We start from the raw sequence: 18,306 nt of genomic DNA, 5'->3' as shown, positions 1-18,306 counted from the left end.
ATATCCAGAATCCCTAGACTAAAAATAATAGGAAAATTTCACGTCTTAATATAATCAAAATGTATCAATTTTGATCTCAATATGTAAAATTCTTCAATTTTAGTTTTATTACAAACAATTTCAATTAATTTTGTCTCACTGTAAAGAAACTAACTGAAATTGATGACGTTGAATTAACGCGAGATTGACGTGGCAACTGACCTGGAAACATCACGGTCATATTTAATTCTTCATGTTTTGAATTTCATATTTTTCTATTTTGATTTAAAATTTCATATTTTTGGTTTTTTTTTTGTTTATAAATATTTTGAATAGTTAGATATAGTTAAATGAGAAAATATAAATCTCAATATAATTTTAACGTATAAATTTTAGTTATAATATAAAAAAATTGGGTATGTTTATTTAAAAAAAAAAATGCTTAAAATTTTACTATTCACCAATATTCTCTCTTACAAAAATTAAATTAAATTATTTTTTTATATTATATTAAAAATTGATTTTACATTCAAAATATCATGGACGTGGAGTTGACAATATAGCCGTAAACAACACAATTGTGTACAATTATACACATCTATATTAAAATTGTATTAGAATGTAAAATTTATTTTTAATATAATATAATAAATAAAAAAATAAGTGTTTAATTGAAATATTTGTGAGAGTTTTTTTTTTTTTTTTAATAATAAAATTTTAGGCAAATCTTATAAAAACATGCCTGATTAATTTTTTTATATTGAAACCAAAATTAATACATGTTAATTATATTAAAATTTTTAGAATTTTTTCTATTTTAACTATATTAATTATTTTAAATTCACAATATTTTTTTAGAAAAAAAAAATGACAAAAACATAATCGTGTGGCAACATGATCGGGTTGTTTGTGGATCGGCTGTTACATCAACCCTGTTAAGTCCACATCAGCAATTTTCGTGATGAAGCCAAAATTGATTAAAATTATTTATAATTAAATTAAAATTGATAAAAAAAATTTTATATTATGATCAAAATTAATTTTTCCTATAATTCAATTTTAAATAGTACTCCATTTAACATTAGAAAAATAACAAAATATAAAATAGTAAAAGAAATAAACAAACCACAGCTTCTAATATACTCCCTCTCCCTCCAAAACAATAGTTCTATTTTGTAATAATTTTATTTTTATTTTCAGTAACTAACTCTCCACTTTTTTATAAAATAATTATTTTTTTTCACAACAATTACATTAAGTAAAGATATTTTAGCCAAACACTTTTACTGTCAATATAATACTACTCCCTCTATCATGCAAATGTGTGCAAATTTGACCGGACACGAGTTTTAATAAAAGTTAATAATAATAGTTATTTTTTCTTTTATAGTAAAAAAAAATTACAAAAATATAATAATTTTTTACTTAAAAATGAAACGAAAATATTTTTCAATAACAACTCAAAAAAGAAAGTGACGGAGGGAGTATTATTTTTTAATTTTCATGCTCATTCCAAATGTCCGAGTAACGATGTTAGAGTGTTATTTGAGACAAAACAATATTATGCTTTTAAAAAACAAATTAATATCACTAGTCGAGTAATGTGTGATAAACTCGTTATCTTAAAGTCCAGAGGTTCTAACCTCCCATGCGACTAGCACATAAGATATAATGTTATTAACATTGTACTGAATTAATGGCAACTTATATACCTCATATCATATTAATTAAACAGTCACGTCGGATTAATCATAGAATACAAATTTAACAAACATTTATAAAAAGCATAAAGAGATCAAACTAAAACTGTAGAGATTTTTAATTGAATCCCAACAAAATTGTTAGAGCAATGGAGTAGAAAAAACATAAAAATAAAAAGTAAGCCAGATAGATAGATAGATAGGATGACATTATCCAAGAATTTGGATATGGTGTACACGTGGCAGCAACCCAATGGGCAGACCAACACCCACAACTTTCCCACACTCCACCCAAATTTGTTATCTTCTTTTTTCTTCTTCCCCATGTAATAAACTAACAATACCAAAATCTGCCTAACCACTGCAAAATTCCATCAATTATTTGAAACAAATGGCAACAAACAGCCTGGCAACCGCCGCCTGCACATTCGCGGTGGCGCCCGCCGCCGCCGCCGCCGCCCCGACCCCCAAGCCGGCCATGCTATTCTTCTCCACCAAAGGGAAGAGGAATTTCAGGCAGCTGGTCGTCCGGGCCGGCGAGGATGAACCCGAGGCACCCGCGGCCGAGTCGGCGGCGCCGGCAGCTGCTGCTGCCGCCGCCACCGCCGAGCCTGCAGCACCCAAGCCGCCGCCGGTCGGCCCTCCCAGAGGGAGCAAGGTAAGCAATCAAGAAACTCAAAACACTATTCATATATATACGATCAATTTACAGCAAATAAAATCAGCATGTGCTATTACAGCAAATAAAATCAGCATGTGCTATTACAATTAATTAATTAGCAAGACATTACATCAAATATTCAATTTTTTATCAAATCCAAATCAATAATAAGGATACCTACGGCGCTACCTATTCAAACATAATAAATACTTTTATAATTTATAATATATTACATAAATTTTACTATTTTTATATTTTTTACTACAAATAAATATTTAAAAAAAAAATGTATGTTACAAAAAGCAAATGATGCTCTTGTTCATTCTCAAAACATGGCATCAAAATACCATCTAAACTAAAATTCAAATCGAACACCTAATTTCAAATCAAAGCCACAAACAAATTTTTCAAAATTCTAAAAATATCTGTATATGCATTGACTAGCAAGAATAATCATTGATATACTCAGAGATAGATAGATACACATCAGATTAGCTTAAAGACTGATAATGTTGAGACCTTCTCAGGTAAGAATTCTGAGAAGGGAATCCTACTGGTACAAGGGTGTGGGCTCAGTTGTGACTGTTGACCAGGTGAGTCTCATTCTCTCTCTCTCTCTCTCTCTCTCGATATATATATATATATATCTATATCTCACAGACAATCATACATTGATGAGAATGCTGAACTATGTGCAGGACCCAAGGACAAGATACCCAGTGGTGGTGAGGTTCGACAAAGTGAACTATGCAAATGTATCAACAAACAACTATGCATTGGATGAAGTGGAGCTGGTGGCATGAGAGAGATAGAAAGTTAGAGAGAGAGAGAAACACAATGTTCACTTCTACTGCTATTATCTCTACCCATCATCATCATCGTCCATTTGTGTTTCAGTGTTTGGTGATCCCTACAGCTTCTCTTGTGTATTGTGCATTGCCCTATGAATCTCTATTTGTGCTGTGCTGTGCTTACACACATACTCCCAACACATTCACCATTTCTAATGTAACATACATACATACATACATAATCCATGCTTTTCCATGTATAATCTAATTCCTAAAACGAATCCTCCAACAATGGCCCTTAATCATTAAATTTAGTGAGGTTACTGTTGTTTTCGCATGTAAAATGCACAATAAAAATAAAAATAATACTCCCTATGACCGCAAAAATTAGCTCATTTGAAGTTGGTAGGGAGATTAAGAAAATATTTAAATATTAACATTTTGACTTTTTCAAATATAATAATGAGATAAACTTAATGAACAAACAAAAAAACAAAACTAAAAATAAATTTGATGGACGGAGCAATTACTACTATTATTTAACTGCTGTTTACTAAAAAAGCATATAGAAACCTAATCTCTGGAATTATTAAAGCGCAACATAATAATACACTTATCAAGAATAATTAATCTAACCTACCTACATGGTAAGGTTAATTTCTCCTAAGCAATTTTGTACTAAAAGCCTATGTTAGCTTTTATTTAATCAAACGTAGTAAATATTGTATTCCCTCTATCCCAGAAGAGACGTCTGGTAGTTGGCACGCAATTAAAGAATAATAGTATTTAATTGAAAGATTAAAATGTCTTTATTTTTTAAAGATTTTAGAAAGTATATTAGAGTAATAATTAGGGGTAGTTTGGAAAAGTAGGAATAATTTTGTTATAAATGAGGACACTGTTACTAAAGAAAAAAACAAGACAATTGTTTTGAGACTGACGAAAATAGAAAAACAAGACAAAATCTATTGATTATAAGATCCATTCAAATAATCATAAGAATTATAATCTCATCCTGTGAAATAAAAGCATCCAAAATATTAAAAACTTACCTTAGATACTTTTAATCTCCTTCAAAACTAGCCAAGCTTAATTGAATTTCCAAGAGATATATATTTAACAGCAACCTTGACCCTGCAGATGATATCCATCTAGTGTAGCCAAGAAACTATGAAGGAAGCTCACAATTTAGGAACGAATAAAGTGGGTTTAAAACTTCAAATTTCATATATGCCAAGAGAGAATATATAGTAGTTTCGATGCTCACAGAACTCTTCCATCCATACCATCTAGAAGGCCAGTCCACATCCCCTTTACTGGCGGAAGCTGCACGATGAACGCATTCCATGGTGGATAGCCCACACCGCTGCCTCGAACTCTACCATCCAAACGGAGCGACAAATATCTGCACATTGAAAACAACCTTAGAAATAGCTTCAAGAATCATCTCTATTGCAAAAGCTATCGTAATTTCTTTGATTTCATGATTTGGACACTCACACTGGAGATTCAGGGGAGATGTTAGCCAATTTCTTCTGGTCATCTAACCACCTGTAGTCGGGTAAGTTCAGATAATAAATGTAATAAACTCGCAACGATAAGTAGACATTGCAGGTAACTTACTTGGTCCATTCAGGAACATAGATTGGAGTAAGCTGCCAGAGTTTTTTCCTTTCTGTAACGATCTCTTTTGTCTCCTCCGTCTCTTCAAACTCAAGTCTTGGCGAGTTTCCATCGGTTGCCAATGGTACAACAAGAACCCCTCTTTCAACAAGACTCTTGGTGAAAGGTTCACTGGATTTGAACGATTCTTTGACAAAAGCTGCAGGGCCAGCCACGATCACAAGACGAGCAATTCCCCTAAAAGCACTTAGAGGAAGGACTCTCCTCTCATCTACACGAAGCTTAAGGTTCGAGAGACTTTCCTCTCTCGAAAGTCTAGCCATCTGAACATTTTTAGCATTATTTTCCCTATAATAAAGAAACGCGAAAATTGAAACTGCTCCAATGTCTATAGCCAGACCCTTGAGGATTTCAGGAACTTCAGCTCCTCTTGAAGAATTTGCCAGGGCCCCGATTAACTGAGAGAATGCTACCAATGCTCCAAGTGAAGCGCTAGCAATAAAGGCCACATAAAAGAACATTCGAACCGAGCGAAAGGGCGAAAGAACTTCACTTCGTATTCTGGCATTGGAACTGAATAGCAAATATAAGAACTTTTGCTGGTTAAACAAAACCTAAAGCCAAAGCATCATCTTATTAAAAGTAATTTTGGTATTCAAAATCTTCGTAATGATCTCCAACATCGATGCATACGGTGATATTTTTGAAATATATAGTGTAATGTTAAACAAACCAATGATTTGTTCGCTTGTATTGTCAACAATTTTCACACTATGCAATCTACTGCGCAAAAAATCGTCATTTTTCAACACATAAATCTAATAGAAAACATCACATCTAACCATTACTTTCCACTCTAAAAAAATCTGAATCCAAAACACAGATAAACACAACCTCAAATCATTTACTGAAAGTGTCTTCAAGGAACAAGGCTAATGACCAACAGCACTGTAATATGCATCATATTCAGAGCAAAATATTTTCAGCCAAATGTTATCACTTATGGTACTACATCTTGTTTGCTATATATATAGGTGACGAATGAGGTTCCAATATACCATTAATGTTGGAACTTGTCACTGAAAGTATGATATGATACAAACTCCCATTTTAACAGCTAAAAACTTGAATCCATACAAGCTATCCATCCAATACAACAAAATTCGAAAATGCAGCAAACCATTCCAGTATGCCGTTTAAACTAAGTCACCAGATCATTCCCTGGCGTTGTTCTACTAAAACTAAATGCTATCTTCCTTAATCCTTCATATTCGTACGCTTTACTCGCACGGAGGTCAGACTAGAGACCAAATACTCGCCAAATTAACTCAAAGGAAATAAATATAAACCCTAATACGGTACTAATCTCAACAAATTATGTTGGAAGGGTTGCCGCCTCCGAAGATTATGCCAAAAACTACATATATGTTCAGTATGAGAATTATAAAGCATAGAAGACCTGATATCCGAAGAGGACGGTTCATTGGAGGCGGAGCAAGTGATGGCGGAGAATTCTCGACTTCTCCGGCGTCGTGTGGAGCTGAAAGCGCTGACGGCGAAGCTTAATCTGCGTCGGGAAAATCCGAGGACTTTGATGGCGGGGTCGCACCGGGGATAGTCTATTATAAGTGTGGAGAATCGCGCCACCGCGGCCATGCTAGCAGCGCCGAAGTCGGCGAGCAACTGCAGGAGGAGGAGGAGGAGGGTGGTGATGGCGGTGGTGGTGGTGGTTACAATTGGCCAAACGTCAGCACATGTTTTTGAGGCTGTTATTTGCGGGTTTGTGGATTCGGGTTGTCGGATCTTCGTTAATATTGGGGATGTTCGTTTATTATTAAGCGGGTAATCGTTATTAACGGTATTTTAATATTAAATTACAATAATTTTAATTTAATTTCAATTTATAGATATTTTATGATTTTCTTTATGTAAATAATATTTCTTTCTAATCGGAAAATCCTAAAATATTTTTCGACACAATTTAGAACATGAGTGTGTATTTTCTTTTTAATAAATAAATATTTTTATCCATATTCAAAACTCTTCACTTTTATTTATATTTTTTTATATACATTTAATTGTATTACCACTCAAAACTCTCAATATATATTTTTATTTATTTATACTATATAAAATTTTATTATGTAAGAAATTCATATATATTTTATTAAATATAATGCTAAAATTATATAAAATATCAACAATATTACTTGTATAAAAATAATTTATTAATCTAAATTACCTAAATAAGAGTGTATAAAAACAACTTATTAATCTAAATTACCTAAATAAGAGTGTGTCAGGTTATCATATACTGGACGGAGGGGGAAATTCATAGTAAAAAATGAAAAAATTCATAGTAACATGTAAAAACAAGTTATTTAACCAGAGAAACATAATACAATGTGCATCACCATGAGATAGAGAATATCCTGTTTCAAACCTCAAATAGGACCGTCCCGTCGCCGTCGTATCTCCACCGCGCTATCATTTCTTAGCCCCGGAATTGGACAGCAAAGGCTCAAGCTCCCCCTTCTGGTATAGCTTGACAGTGTCTGCGCCAAGGCCAATTACATGTTAAATGATTTTGCCAAATGGCTTTGTTTGATATTCAATCAGTGTATAAAATCGTATAAGAGAAAAGTCGTGCAAAAAAACAGAGCAAAATTTCTTTGTAAGAGACGATAACAAGAGTTTGTAGTGTTTTTGGATGAAATAATAAATCTCATTCCGAGGATTCTAACGGTTCTTAAAAAAAATACCTGAACAGCCACCGATATGTTTACCCCCTGAGATTAAAAAGATGTAACTTGTAAGCCATATGAGTTGTCAATGCAGTTTGTGAGATGACGAAAATCTAATTAGTGAAACTGCAAGTATGATTCTGACTCACAAATCCGATAAAAGGGGAAATGCGAATGTGAGAAAGTCATAAAAATTGACATGATTAGTCTCGTATCAAACTAGTCCTATGAGTGGAAGATTTTTGCAATTTTAGTCCTCCGGCACCGGAGATACCTGCTTGGCTCCCGTCAGCGACACCTGACGGACACGATATTTTTATTGTTTTTTATTTTTAAAATTATGTATTTTGCTTTTTCTTTATTTTTTTAATTAGACCAAATACAAAATATACAAAATTTAAAAAACGCAGGGGCCAACGCTGGCATATGCGGCGGAGGAGGACTAAAATTATGAAAAATTTTCACTTACGGAATTAATTTGCGACAAGCTCTAATTACAAAGGGATTAGACTAAAAAAAACAGTTTACCCTTGAATTTATTTAAGGTAACAGGTGTGTGTACAACCACAAGGAGTCATGGAGAACGAAAAAATTGCAAAAAATACGATAAAAGGTGATTATGAATTGTTACCTATAAATACATTGGGCACCGTATGCTGGCCGGTGAGCGCCTCCAAAGTTTTCTGTAATTGAGATCCTTGAGAACCTGAAAAATGAGAGAAATTCCGAGATAGAACCTATTTTGATTGTATTTGTGTATCATCTTAGCTTTATCGATCAAAATTGAGTTACAAATTCATTTGTAAGTTAAATTGAGAGAATACACCATAGGTTATTCACTAAACTGATATGAAATGTTTAAAAAAAACCAAAATTCGACACTTCTGTCTGCTAGTGTCTGCTTACATCCGTAAAGGCTTAAAGAAAGAAAGAACACGAGAACAATTTCTGCTTATGTCCTCCACAAAGAGAATCAACATAAAGAATTAAACAATTTCTAATTGAATAGAACACTTCCATTGCAGAACAAAAAAATATACTTGAACTCTCTTGATTGTACCAATTCTTGAAAGTCATCGCAACATTGATCCATTTACCACAAGTAAACATATAATGTAACATCCTAGATTAACTGTACTGATCAACGTGAGTCTTTCAGCTCAAATCAATTTTAGAGTGTTTTTCACTCAAACCAAATTTAGAAAATTTTCATGGGGTGATCTATGTCGAAATTAACTCGGAGCAGAGAGGCTTACCTTTAGAGTTATTAACCATGAAATCTCGATAAAGAAGGTTACCTTATTAACAAATGTAGCGTAACTAATCCCCGCAAACCCTTTCCAAATATGGACTATCACACTCTACCCAACTAACGATCGAAACTTTCTTGTTTCACCTCAACAATATTTGCCCATTAAGAAGCCTATTAGTTCATCCAACTATAGTGTGCAGAAGATGATGATGTGTTACATATAACATTTGTCAAAATGAGAAGATTCACAGAACAAACTCAAGAGAAAATACTGGTTTATCGATCCCTACCAGTAATCTACAAGAAAATCGAACTTTGTTTTACCAAATGATGTGTTACCAGTGGAAAAGATCAAACAAAGACAAATATCTAGATAGAATTCCAATACAATAAAATTCAACCACTCCATTACAAGTGTTTCCCTAAATTCAAATACTACATTAAATTGCTCAAGGTTCGTCATCTTCTCAGCCGAATTTAATCAAACAAGTACAAGAAAAACGCTGCAACAATCCAGGACCTTTACAGAATAATCAGAGGGTTTGAACTTTTAACATTACCTAATAGGTCCAATTCGACAACATGAGGCTCAACGCCGAGCTTCTTGAACAAATATTTCACCTCCGAGGAGTACCTAACGACACACGGTAAGATTAAATCGAAATGGAATTCTCTAACAGAGGATTATTTCTTGACGGAGCACTTACGAGCACCAAGTTTTGGAGTAAACAACGACTGGATTCTCACTTAACGTCTTCTTCACAGACTCCTCCAATCCAGACCCGATCGAATCGGAACACATTGCCCTAATCTTAACAACCGCCGCGGTTCTTCTGACGGTACAATTAGTCGGTGCATAATTGCAGCGGCGGCTTCGATAAACGGGGATGGCAGTCGTGCGGGAAAGAGACGCACAAGGAGAAACGGATTCGATTCCCCTAATTGTCAGTCGAGACGCGGCTGCCATTGACGCCATTGAAGAAGAACACCACAAGCAGCAGTAACTTATTTCCAGCCTTCTCTAAAATAAACTGGTGAAAAACGCCAACTAATTATTTTTCTACTTTTTTTTAATGTATTTTTTATACCCTTATTTATTTCAAGCCCATGGGCCGAATTCTTACAAATTGGGCCAAAAGGTCAATTTAATTGTGACCCAAATAATTTGAACTATCTTTTAATGTTTTATATTTTCCTTTGTAAAGTGTTTCTTTTGGCTGACTTTTGAAAATTTTGATTTCGTAAATAAAAATATATATATTTTTAAAAAATACAAAGTTCAAATAATAAAATTTAAAAAAGCTTACCAAAAGAAACCACTGTTAACGATATATTTATTTTTAATTTATTTTTAGTACACGGATTTATATTATGTGTTGAAATAAATCATAACATACGTTATATAAAATTATGTGATGTATTAATATCTGTAAAAAAATAATTTTCTATTGGTAAATAATAAAATACTCCCTCCATCCCGTGAGGGATGAAACAATTTTATTAGTGACACGATTTTTTAAGTAGTGTAAATTAGTAAATTATTAATAATAAGTTATTATATTAGTTTATCATTTTTTATATGAATAATATTATTTTGTAGATAATAAAATTTTATATAATATTTATTTATTATACCATAAATTAGTTTTATAAAAAATGAGGAGTTTTAAATATAGATAAAAAATTATGTTAATTGAGGAGATATATAGAAATAAAAGGGTTTTGAGTGGATATGTTAGAAGTTTAATTAAATTGATTTATATTTGTTAAGTATATTTAAAATTTATAAAGTTACCACAAAAATGGAAATGAGTCATCTTCTGTACGAAGAAAAAAAAAAAAAAAAAAAAAAAAAAAAAAACCATCTGGGGCGAGTGAGTATTTTATATTATCAACATAATTTTTTATATTTCATATAAAAAAATAATCAAAACACTAAACAAACAAATTCATATTTAAATAAATATTTTTAAAATCATATTAAATATTAAAATAAAATATTATATCAAATACTCAATTTCTTTATTTATTTCAATTTAAAAATAAGAATTGTCAGTAAACTTATATGTAAATGGAACCTCTCTCTCTCTCTACATGTGAGTGTTTGGTGTGGACGACATTTGATGATATGATTAGTGTTAAGTCAATTGATCCATGTTCTCCACTAAAACTTCTAAATAAATATTGTCTTAAAGTTTTCATATAATAATATATATTATATCAAATATATATCTTTAATAGAATATTATTTTTTTTCTCCTCAAAATTTATTATATTATTAATTTTAATAAAATCAAATATAACTATTACTCCCTATGTCCCATAAATATAGTCTTAATTAAGTTTGACACGAAATTTAAAAAATATTGATATTATATTGCTAGTGGGTAAAAAGTATGGATAAAATACTTTTTTGTCCTTGTTGTGAGTGTATTAGATTAAAAAAATAGTGACAATTATGTAATAAAAATGAAATATATTTTAAACTATTCTGTTAATTTTCTTTTTACATTTTTTAATAAGATATTTTTTCTTTTTCTTAAATTTCTGTGCTGGCTCCCATGAGATTAATTTTTTTGGATGGAATGAGTCCATTAAATGTTTACTTTTTTATAATTTTTTTTTTTTTTTTTTACAATTGTAAAATTTTTATCTAAGGGATCTTAATTTTCAAATGATGCAACTTTAGTAATATATTTGAAATATTATACTCCATCCATTCGTATTATTTTTCCACGTGATTTGTCCCTTTTTTTAAAAAAATAATATAATTATACACTTTAATTGTATTTTAAAATTCATGATTTATAATTATTTTATTTTAGTTAAATTTTTTAGTCATCTTAGTTTTAATCAATAATTATTTTTATTAGATTGTAATTATTTTTATTAGTATATTTATTAATTACTTATTAATTACACAATAGCTAAAACTCCGTACATAAGCTAAATGGGACAAATTAGCTAGAACAGAGAGAGTATTAAATATTCTTTTACTATATGTTATTTAAAATTAAAAACACCAAAACCAAAACATTACGATCAACGTTAACCAATTAAACACACCAAAGTAGAATGAATAATAATAATAATTATTATTATTATTAAAGAATGCATGAATCCGAATTGTGATCTGATCAGATCTGTCTGCCAACAATAATTAATATTATATATATATATATATATATGTATAAATAATGCAGCAAATGATATATTCATGGGAGATCAAAAATCGACAATACCAAATTTATTTCATTAATACATATTCCCTCAGTCTCAATATAATAGTCTTGTTTATCATTTTTGTCTGTACAAAAACAATAGTTTCATTTCCATAAATAATCATATCACCGTAAAATTATCCATATTTTTTTATTTTTATTACACAATTGTCACTGTTTTTTACACTAATACACTCACAAGGGCAAAAAATCTTTTATCTCGTATCCAATTTAATTAAGATTGTAGTTCTGAAACGGAGGGAGTATTATATTATATATATATATATATATGTATATTGTTACTTATTGTAGATTGTGTTGTTGGGTTCTACCAGACAAGCATACCAGGTAGAGTAGATCTGCATATATACCAATCTTAATTAATTTCTATCAATTATTTATTTATTAATTTAATAAAATATAATACTAGACTTAATTAAATAAGTGTACAATACAATAATTTCAGGGGCTGTCTCAAGAGAACAATATAAATGCATATGGGCATATATATATAAAGTCTAAATCTACAATAGGATTAAGGTTACAAAAATAAAAATAAAAATAAAATTTTTAAATGATAAAAAATATTCCTTCTGTTTCAAATCAAATTGATTATTTGGAGTTTTTTTATTAGATTAAAAAATAATATGTTTTATTAGTATAAGAGTTTTAGACAATTTTGATATTTAACTTTACTCATAAGGTAAGTGTAGCAATATGCTTGTAATATAAATAAAAATTAAAATTATTTTAGTATCAGTGTATATGATCAATTATTTTAAAATAGAAATGGGCTCTCGGCACGAATTTGTTTTTGGATATCCTCCAAAAGCCTTATACTAGTGGAGTTCATTTGGAATTAATAAGGTATAAAATTATCTTCACAACTTCCAATGTGACCCCAACAATAAAAATTATAAAATATTACTTTGAATTAGAACGATTTTTTTTTTATTTTACTAAAAATGAAATAAAAATAATTTTTTATGACAACAAAAATTATCAAAGAAACCGGACTCCAAGAAACAGCATCAGTGTAAATTACAAACGAATATTATGGATTCTTAATTCCATCTCATAATCTTACAATCCAAAAAAATAAAAATAAAAATCATGAGTGTACAAATGAAATTGGCCTAACCTTCCAAAAAAACTCAGGCATTCCGGAGAGGGCCGTTGTCCTAAAACGCTATCTCATTCCGCTCTATAATATATTGTCTTTTTTCTTGCACTCTAATTGCAAATGTATCTATATATATATATATATATTTATCTATCTATCTATCTATATACTCAATCTTCAATTAATTAATTATCCTGTTTTTTTAAAAAAAAGTTAATTATCGATCGATTTGTCAGAATGTCGAAATGCAGCGACGATGCGTCGGCACTTTCTGCTTCTTCTGCTTCAGCTCATCTTTCCACACTCTCGCAATGTCTCCGGCGATTTTCGCGGCATCGGCGGCGGCGCCGGAAAGCCCTCTCCGCGTGAAACCCGCCGCGTACAGTCCGGCGCCGCCTTTCCACGCGTTGGGGAACGCCGTTTTCGGGAATCCGTTCTCGCCGAAGAACCCGCCGTCGTCTTGCAGCCAGTACGGCACGTTGCTCCGGTAGCCGGTGGCGAGAACCACCGCGTCGATCGGAATATTCTCGCCGGACTTCAACACGGCCGTGTTGCGTGTCAGTTTTGTTATCCCTGGAACTACCTGGATTTCGCCGGACCGGATTTTGGCCAACGCTCCGATGTCAAGAACCGGCGTCTTCCCGTGACTGTTCTTCAGCTGTAATGGCCCGGCGGTGGGGCGCTTCAGGCCGTACTTTGCGGTGTTTCCGATCGTCAGCCATGCGAGGAGGAGGAGGAGCTTGTCGACCAGCCACAACGGCAGCCATTGTAGCAGCAGCATTGCTAGCTCGAAGGTCGATTTTCCGGCGACCTCTCTGGGCAAGACGTGGACCTGAAATGCAGAAATGGCGATGGAGATGAGATTGATTAAATCAATTTGATAAATTAGGGTTTTGTTTTTGGTTAAATTGGGGATTTTTTTTTTGGGGTGGAGAACTTACTGTGCTTCGAACAACCATCGCCGGATTTCCGCCATGGTTGCAGAGATCGAGGGAAACTTCCATGCCGGAGTTGCCGCAGCCGACGACGAGGACCTTCTTCCCCCGGAATTTCTCGCCGGACTTGTAATCACAGGCGTGGATTACTTCGCCGGAGAATTCCCCCAGCCCGGGGATCTCCGGAAAAACGCGCTCGGCATTCTCGCCGGTGGCGACCACCAGCCATTGGCAGATGTACTCGACCTCCATATTTTCCGGCGACGCCGTGCGGACTCTCCACAGGCGGCAGACCTCGTCGTACTTGGCCGATTCGACGCGCTCGTTGAATTTCGGAGCAATTCCGAACTCGGCGGCGTAGCCTTCCAAGTATTCGACGAATTGCCGCTTCGAAGGGTACGCCGGAAAGTGATCGGGAAACGGCCGGTACGGCAGCTGGCAGAACTGTTTTGGGAGGTGAAGTTTCAGCCGGTCGTAGGTGCGGTGCTGCCACAGGGAGGCAATGCAGTCGGATCGCTCGAGGACGACGAAGGGAACGCCTTGGAGCTTGAGGCCGGCGGCGACGGCGAGCCCCGACGGGCCGGCGCCGACGATGACGGGGCCGTTCACCCAGACGCAGCGCCGCGAGAACGTCGTGTCTCCGGCGCCGGCGGATTCTTCAAAACTGAACATTTTTTTCGAGTTTTTGAAATTTGAATCGTCGATTGGAATTGAGACTGGAGAGATTGGATTATTGGATTGAGGAATTTTGGGAATGAGGAGAATTGGGGAAGACGACGGTGGGTTTAAATAGAGCGTCGCCATTGAAGGAGGAGCATGTGGAAGAAAGGTGTGGGTGGGTCCCACTCCAAATCATATGCTAATTAGGATATTATTATTATTATTATTATTATTATTATTTGATAATAGAATATTGAAATTGAAATTGAAAACCCTAAATTGAGAAAAAATTGGGGATTTGGTGAGAACGAAACAAAGGGAATGAGGAATCGGGATGACGTTGACGGATGATTTAGGGGGTCCCACAGAGCGTGCTGACGTGGCGGTGGCCACGTGGAGGAATTGAGAGGGAGTTTAGTCTCGTCCACTCCCCAAAGGACCCCTACATTAGGATGGTGACGTGTAACCCTGTTCTGGTCCACAACGCCCATTCCTCCGTCTGGACCCACCTTTTTTTTTTTTTTTATACGCCCTGCATCGGTACAAATATGATCTCATTTCACCACGTATGAGTTTTAATAAAAATAATTAATAATAATTATTTTTTTTATAGTAAAAAAATATAAAAGTATAATAATTTTTTATTTAAAAATAAAATAAGATGACAATTAAAAAAGAAAGTGAACATAGATTTGAACAATGGAGGTAGTATTATTTATTTAGTCATACATTTTATTCAACTGTTAATTAATAAATAGATATTTCATATTTAGGATTTGTTATTTTTATTTCTATTTGCTATTCAATTTTTACTTTTTTTATAAAAAAAAATTAATATACATTTTTATAAAATATTATTTTAAAATTATTTATATAAAAATTTAAATTGCATTTTCTTGAAAGTCTTTTACCATAGTTTTACTATTTAAAAAAAATCAAATAAATATCAAATTATATGAGCACCCACAAACGTTAATTTTGGAATGTCTCTGTAAAAATACTTTTTTGTTTAGTTTGTGTTTCAATTTAATTTTTGATTCAATTATATTTTGATATAAGAGCATGTAATAAATTATAGTAATAATTATTTTATTAAAAAAGTAGAAGAAAAATATATAAGTGGATAAACCTCATCAGCTTCAGCTGTGAGTTGGCCATTGTGACTGTATAAAAAATAAATATAACCATAAATAAATAAATAAATTCGTGTAACAGCTTTATTATTGAAAATTACTATACCACGTTACTAATTTGAACTTTAATTTAAACATAGTTAAATAAGTAGTAGTATATTTTATGAAATGTAGTTACTGTTATTAAATTAATCAAAAGGTTTTGTGAAAACCCATATGAGAATTGCAGTCACGCGTGGTGCATATAAAGTTTCTTGGGGGGAAATAAATAAATAAATAAATAATAGGGAAAAAATTATTTTTGGTTTCAATATAATCAAAATTTATCAATTTTAATTTCAATATAAAAATCTTATCAATTTTTTTATCAATTTTAGTCTCAATATAACCAAAACTCATCATTTTTTATCTCAATAAACTTATCATGTTTTGTTCCAATATAATCAAACTTTATCTTTTTAGTCTCACACTGTCAACAAACCGACAAAAAATGCTAACGTGAAAAGGAATCAAACATTATATTTATATTTGAAGAAATTGTACAATCTTGCAGCATTTTCCGTCGGTTTGTTAACGGTGGGACCAAAAAAAATAAAGTTTGATTATATTAAGACAAAAAATGATGAATTTTGGTTATATTTGGATTATAATTGATAAATTTTTTATATTTAGACAAAAAAATGATGAGTTTTGATTATACTGAGACAAAAAATAATAAATTTTGATTATATTGAGACCAAAAATAATTTTTTCCCTAAATAATAATAATAATAATTTTAAATTTGAAGTTATCTACTTGCATTCGAGGAAGCTTAGGTAGCCGAAAGTTTGTGATTAATTATGCCAATAACTTTGTTATTATTTAATTAAATTAAATAATTTAAATATGTATATATATATAATTAATGTAAGTTCGATGTATGAGTATCTAATTAGAGTTTAGATAATTAAAATTTATAATCAACAATGATGATGGGTTAACTGGAAGATATCCATATATATATATATATATACACATACTTTTATATATATAGTATTTATTTATATATCATTAAAATGTAATTTTAAAAATACTTAAACATATATTTTAATTTTTTAAAATTATATATTATATTATATTATATATCAAATATCAATTAAATAAAATTAATTCCAATCAATTTGAATACTTTAGTTTAACTTTTTCGAATATTTTAATTTATTATTTTTAAATAAAAATAGTGACACATAACCATTTATATAAAAAAATAATATTTCGCTCGTCCCACTAACCATAATCATATTTTTGTTTATATCTATCTCATATCTTATGTTATTTTTTATTTTTCTAAAAAAATTTACACATCTTAATTTATTTTAAATTTTTTAGTTTATAATATTGTCAATATTAATTAAACCAATTAATCATTTTAATTTTAATATATAATTATTTTTATTATAGAGTACAAATTGTAAAAATTTTATAGAAAAAATATTATTTTTGTTGATTTTGCATTGTTATATTTATAAAATTATATTATATCTTTTTAATAATACTTTTGAAAAATAAAGTAGAATTTAAGAACTAAAATAAATAAATAAATGTGAGTGAATATTTGAGAGAAATCATGGTCTGCTGACGTGGCATTTAATACAAACATATTCCAAGATGGTCAACTAATCATAGGGATAGCGGTGACGGAATGGAATATATCCTCGAAAATCATTGCAATAATTACTTACTACAATACTATTTATTTATTTATTTATTTGTAATGCACTAATAAATTATACATGAAGTTGGGTTCTATTTATATTTTAGTAGTACTATATATAACATGATTAATTCTAAATTTTAAATTTTATCTACAATTTTAATAGAAAAATGTATATGTTATTGCATCCAATGTTTTGTTTATTACATATATGCTTATAATTAATTATTTACAAATCAAAAGTTTAATTATATTAATATTAGTATTACACTAATTAATTAGTGCTGCTTTCAAGTATGATCTCATCATTACATGTGATTAATAATAATAATAATATTAATAATAATTGCTTCTTTTGAATTCATAAAATTCAATTACTCCCTCCGTCCAGCCAAAACCAAAAGTATACAATTATTTTTAGCGCGGAGATTAAGGAATAATAGTATTTTAATTATAGTTGGTAGGTAAAAGTAGTAAAATGACATTTTTGTCTTTATTTTCTTGGTATAAAAGTAATAATGTGATGTAAAGTAGGGACATTTGTGAAAAAAATTGAGGTATTTAATAAAATGATTACTTTGTAATTGGACGTCCTAAAATAGAAATATGTATACTTTCTATCTGGACGGAAGGAGGAGTAAGTTTTTACCAAAGTTTTAAAAATGAATTTGAATTACCTTATATTGGAAATAATTTGAATTAAAAATTTATTGTATGGTATTATGAATTATTTAAAATGATTTGATAAATTCCAATAATGGAGAAATTTAAAGTCACCTTTAATATATGG

At 31.3% G+C, this 18,306-nt stretch overlaps 4 protein-coding genes across 5 annotated transcripts; 1 reads left to right on the top strand and 3 right to left on the bottom strand.

Annotated features, from left to right (window-relative positions):
• Positions 1 to 2,000: 2,000 nt before the first annotated feature.
• LOC127242891 (photosystem I reaction center subunit IV, chloroplastic) lies at positions 2,001 to 3,316 on the top strand. Its single transcript, XM_051262608.1, has 3 exons — positions 2,001 to 2,337; positions 2,868 to 2,933; positions 3,039 to 3,316. Exons 1-3 carry the CDS (start codon positions 2,071 to 2,073, stop codon positions 3,141 to 3,143), a joined length of 438 nt encoding a protein of 145 aa, XP_051118565.1. The 5' UTR covers positions 2,001 to 2,070; the 3' UTR covers positions 3,144 to 3,316.
• On the bottom strand, positions 3,139 to 6,602 carry LOC127242890 (protein LOW PSII ACCUMULATION 1, chloroplastic). The gene is made up of 4 exons (XM_051262607.1): positions 6,214 to 6,602; positions 4,755 to 5,327; positions 4,632 to 4,682; positions 3,139 to 4,536 (listed from the first exon to the last, which is right to left on the bottom strand). The coding sequence occupies exons 1-4, from the start codon at positions 6,408 to 6,410 to the stop codon at positions 4,395 to 4,397; spliced, it is 963 nt and encodes a 320-aa protein (XP_051118564.1). The 5' UTR covers positions 6,411 to 6,602; the 3' UTR covers positions 3,139 to 4,394.
• A 456-nt stretch (positions 6,603 to 7,058) lies between these two features.
• LOC127242887 (monothiol glutaredoxin-S10-like) lies at positions 7,059 to 9,796 on the bottom strand. 2 transcript variants are annotated; one of them, XM_051262605.1, is made up of 5 exons: positions 9,458 to 9,795; positions 9,311 to 9,384; positions 8,130 to 8,204; positions 7,517 to 7,543; positions 7,059 to 7,309 (listed from the first exon to the last, which is right to left on the bottom strand). In XM_051262605.1, the coding sequence occupies exons 1-5, from the start codon at positions 9,724 to 9,726 to the stop codon at positions 7,242 to 7,244; spliced, it is 513 nt and encodes a 170-aa protein (XP_051118562.1). In that variant the 5' UTR covers positions 9,727 to 9,795; the 3' UTR covers positions 7,059 to 7,241. The 2 variants fall into 2 exon arrangements, with proteins under 2 accessions (XP_051118562.1, XP_051118563.1); XM_051262606.1 differs by lacking the exon at positions 7,517 to 7,543 and having other exon boundaries at positions 9,458 to 9,796.
• A 3,399-nt stretch (positions 9,797 to 13,195) lies between these two features.
• LOC127242846 (probable indole-3-pyruvate monooxygenase YUCCA5) lies at positions 13,196 to 14,833 on the bottom strand. Its single transcript, XM_051262557.1, has 2 exons — positions 14,036 to 14,833; positions 13,196 to 13,926 (listed from the first exon to the last, which is right to left on the bottom strand). Exons 1-2 carry the CDS (start codon positions 14,831 to 14,833, stop codon positions 13,327 to 13,329), a joined length of 1,398 nt encoding a protein of 465 aa, XP_051118514.1. The 3' UTR covers positions 13,196 to 13,326.
• Positions 14,834 to 18,306: the final 3,473 nt, after the last annotated feature.

The sequence above is a fragment of the Andrographis paniculata genome, unplaced genomic scaffold (genome assembly GCF_009805555.1).
Source record: "Andrographis paniculata isolate CXL003 unplaced genomic scaffold, ASM980555v1 Contig89END, whole genome shotgun sequence".
Classification (NCBI taxonomy): domain Eukaryota; kingdom Viridiplantae; phylum Streptophyta; class Magnoliopsida; order Lamiales; family Acanthaceae; genus Andrographis; species Andrographis paniculata.
Note: the sequence above shows the minus strand (reverse complement) of the source record. Positions and strands in the feature narration are given on the sequence as shown.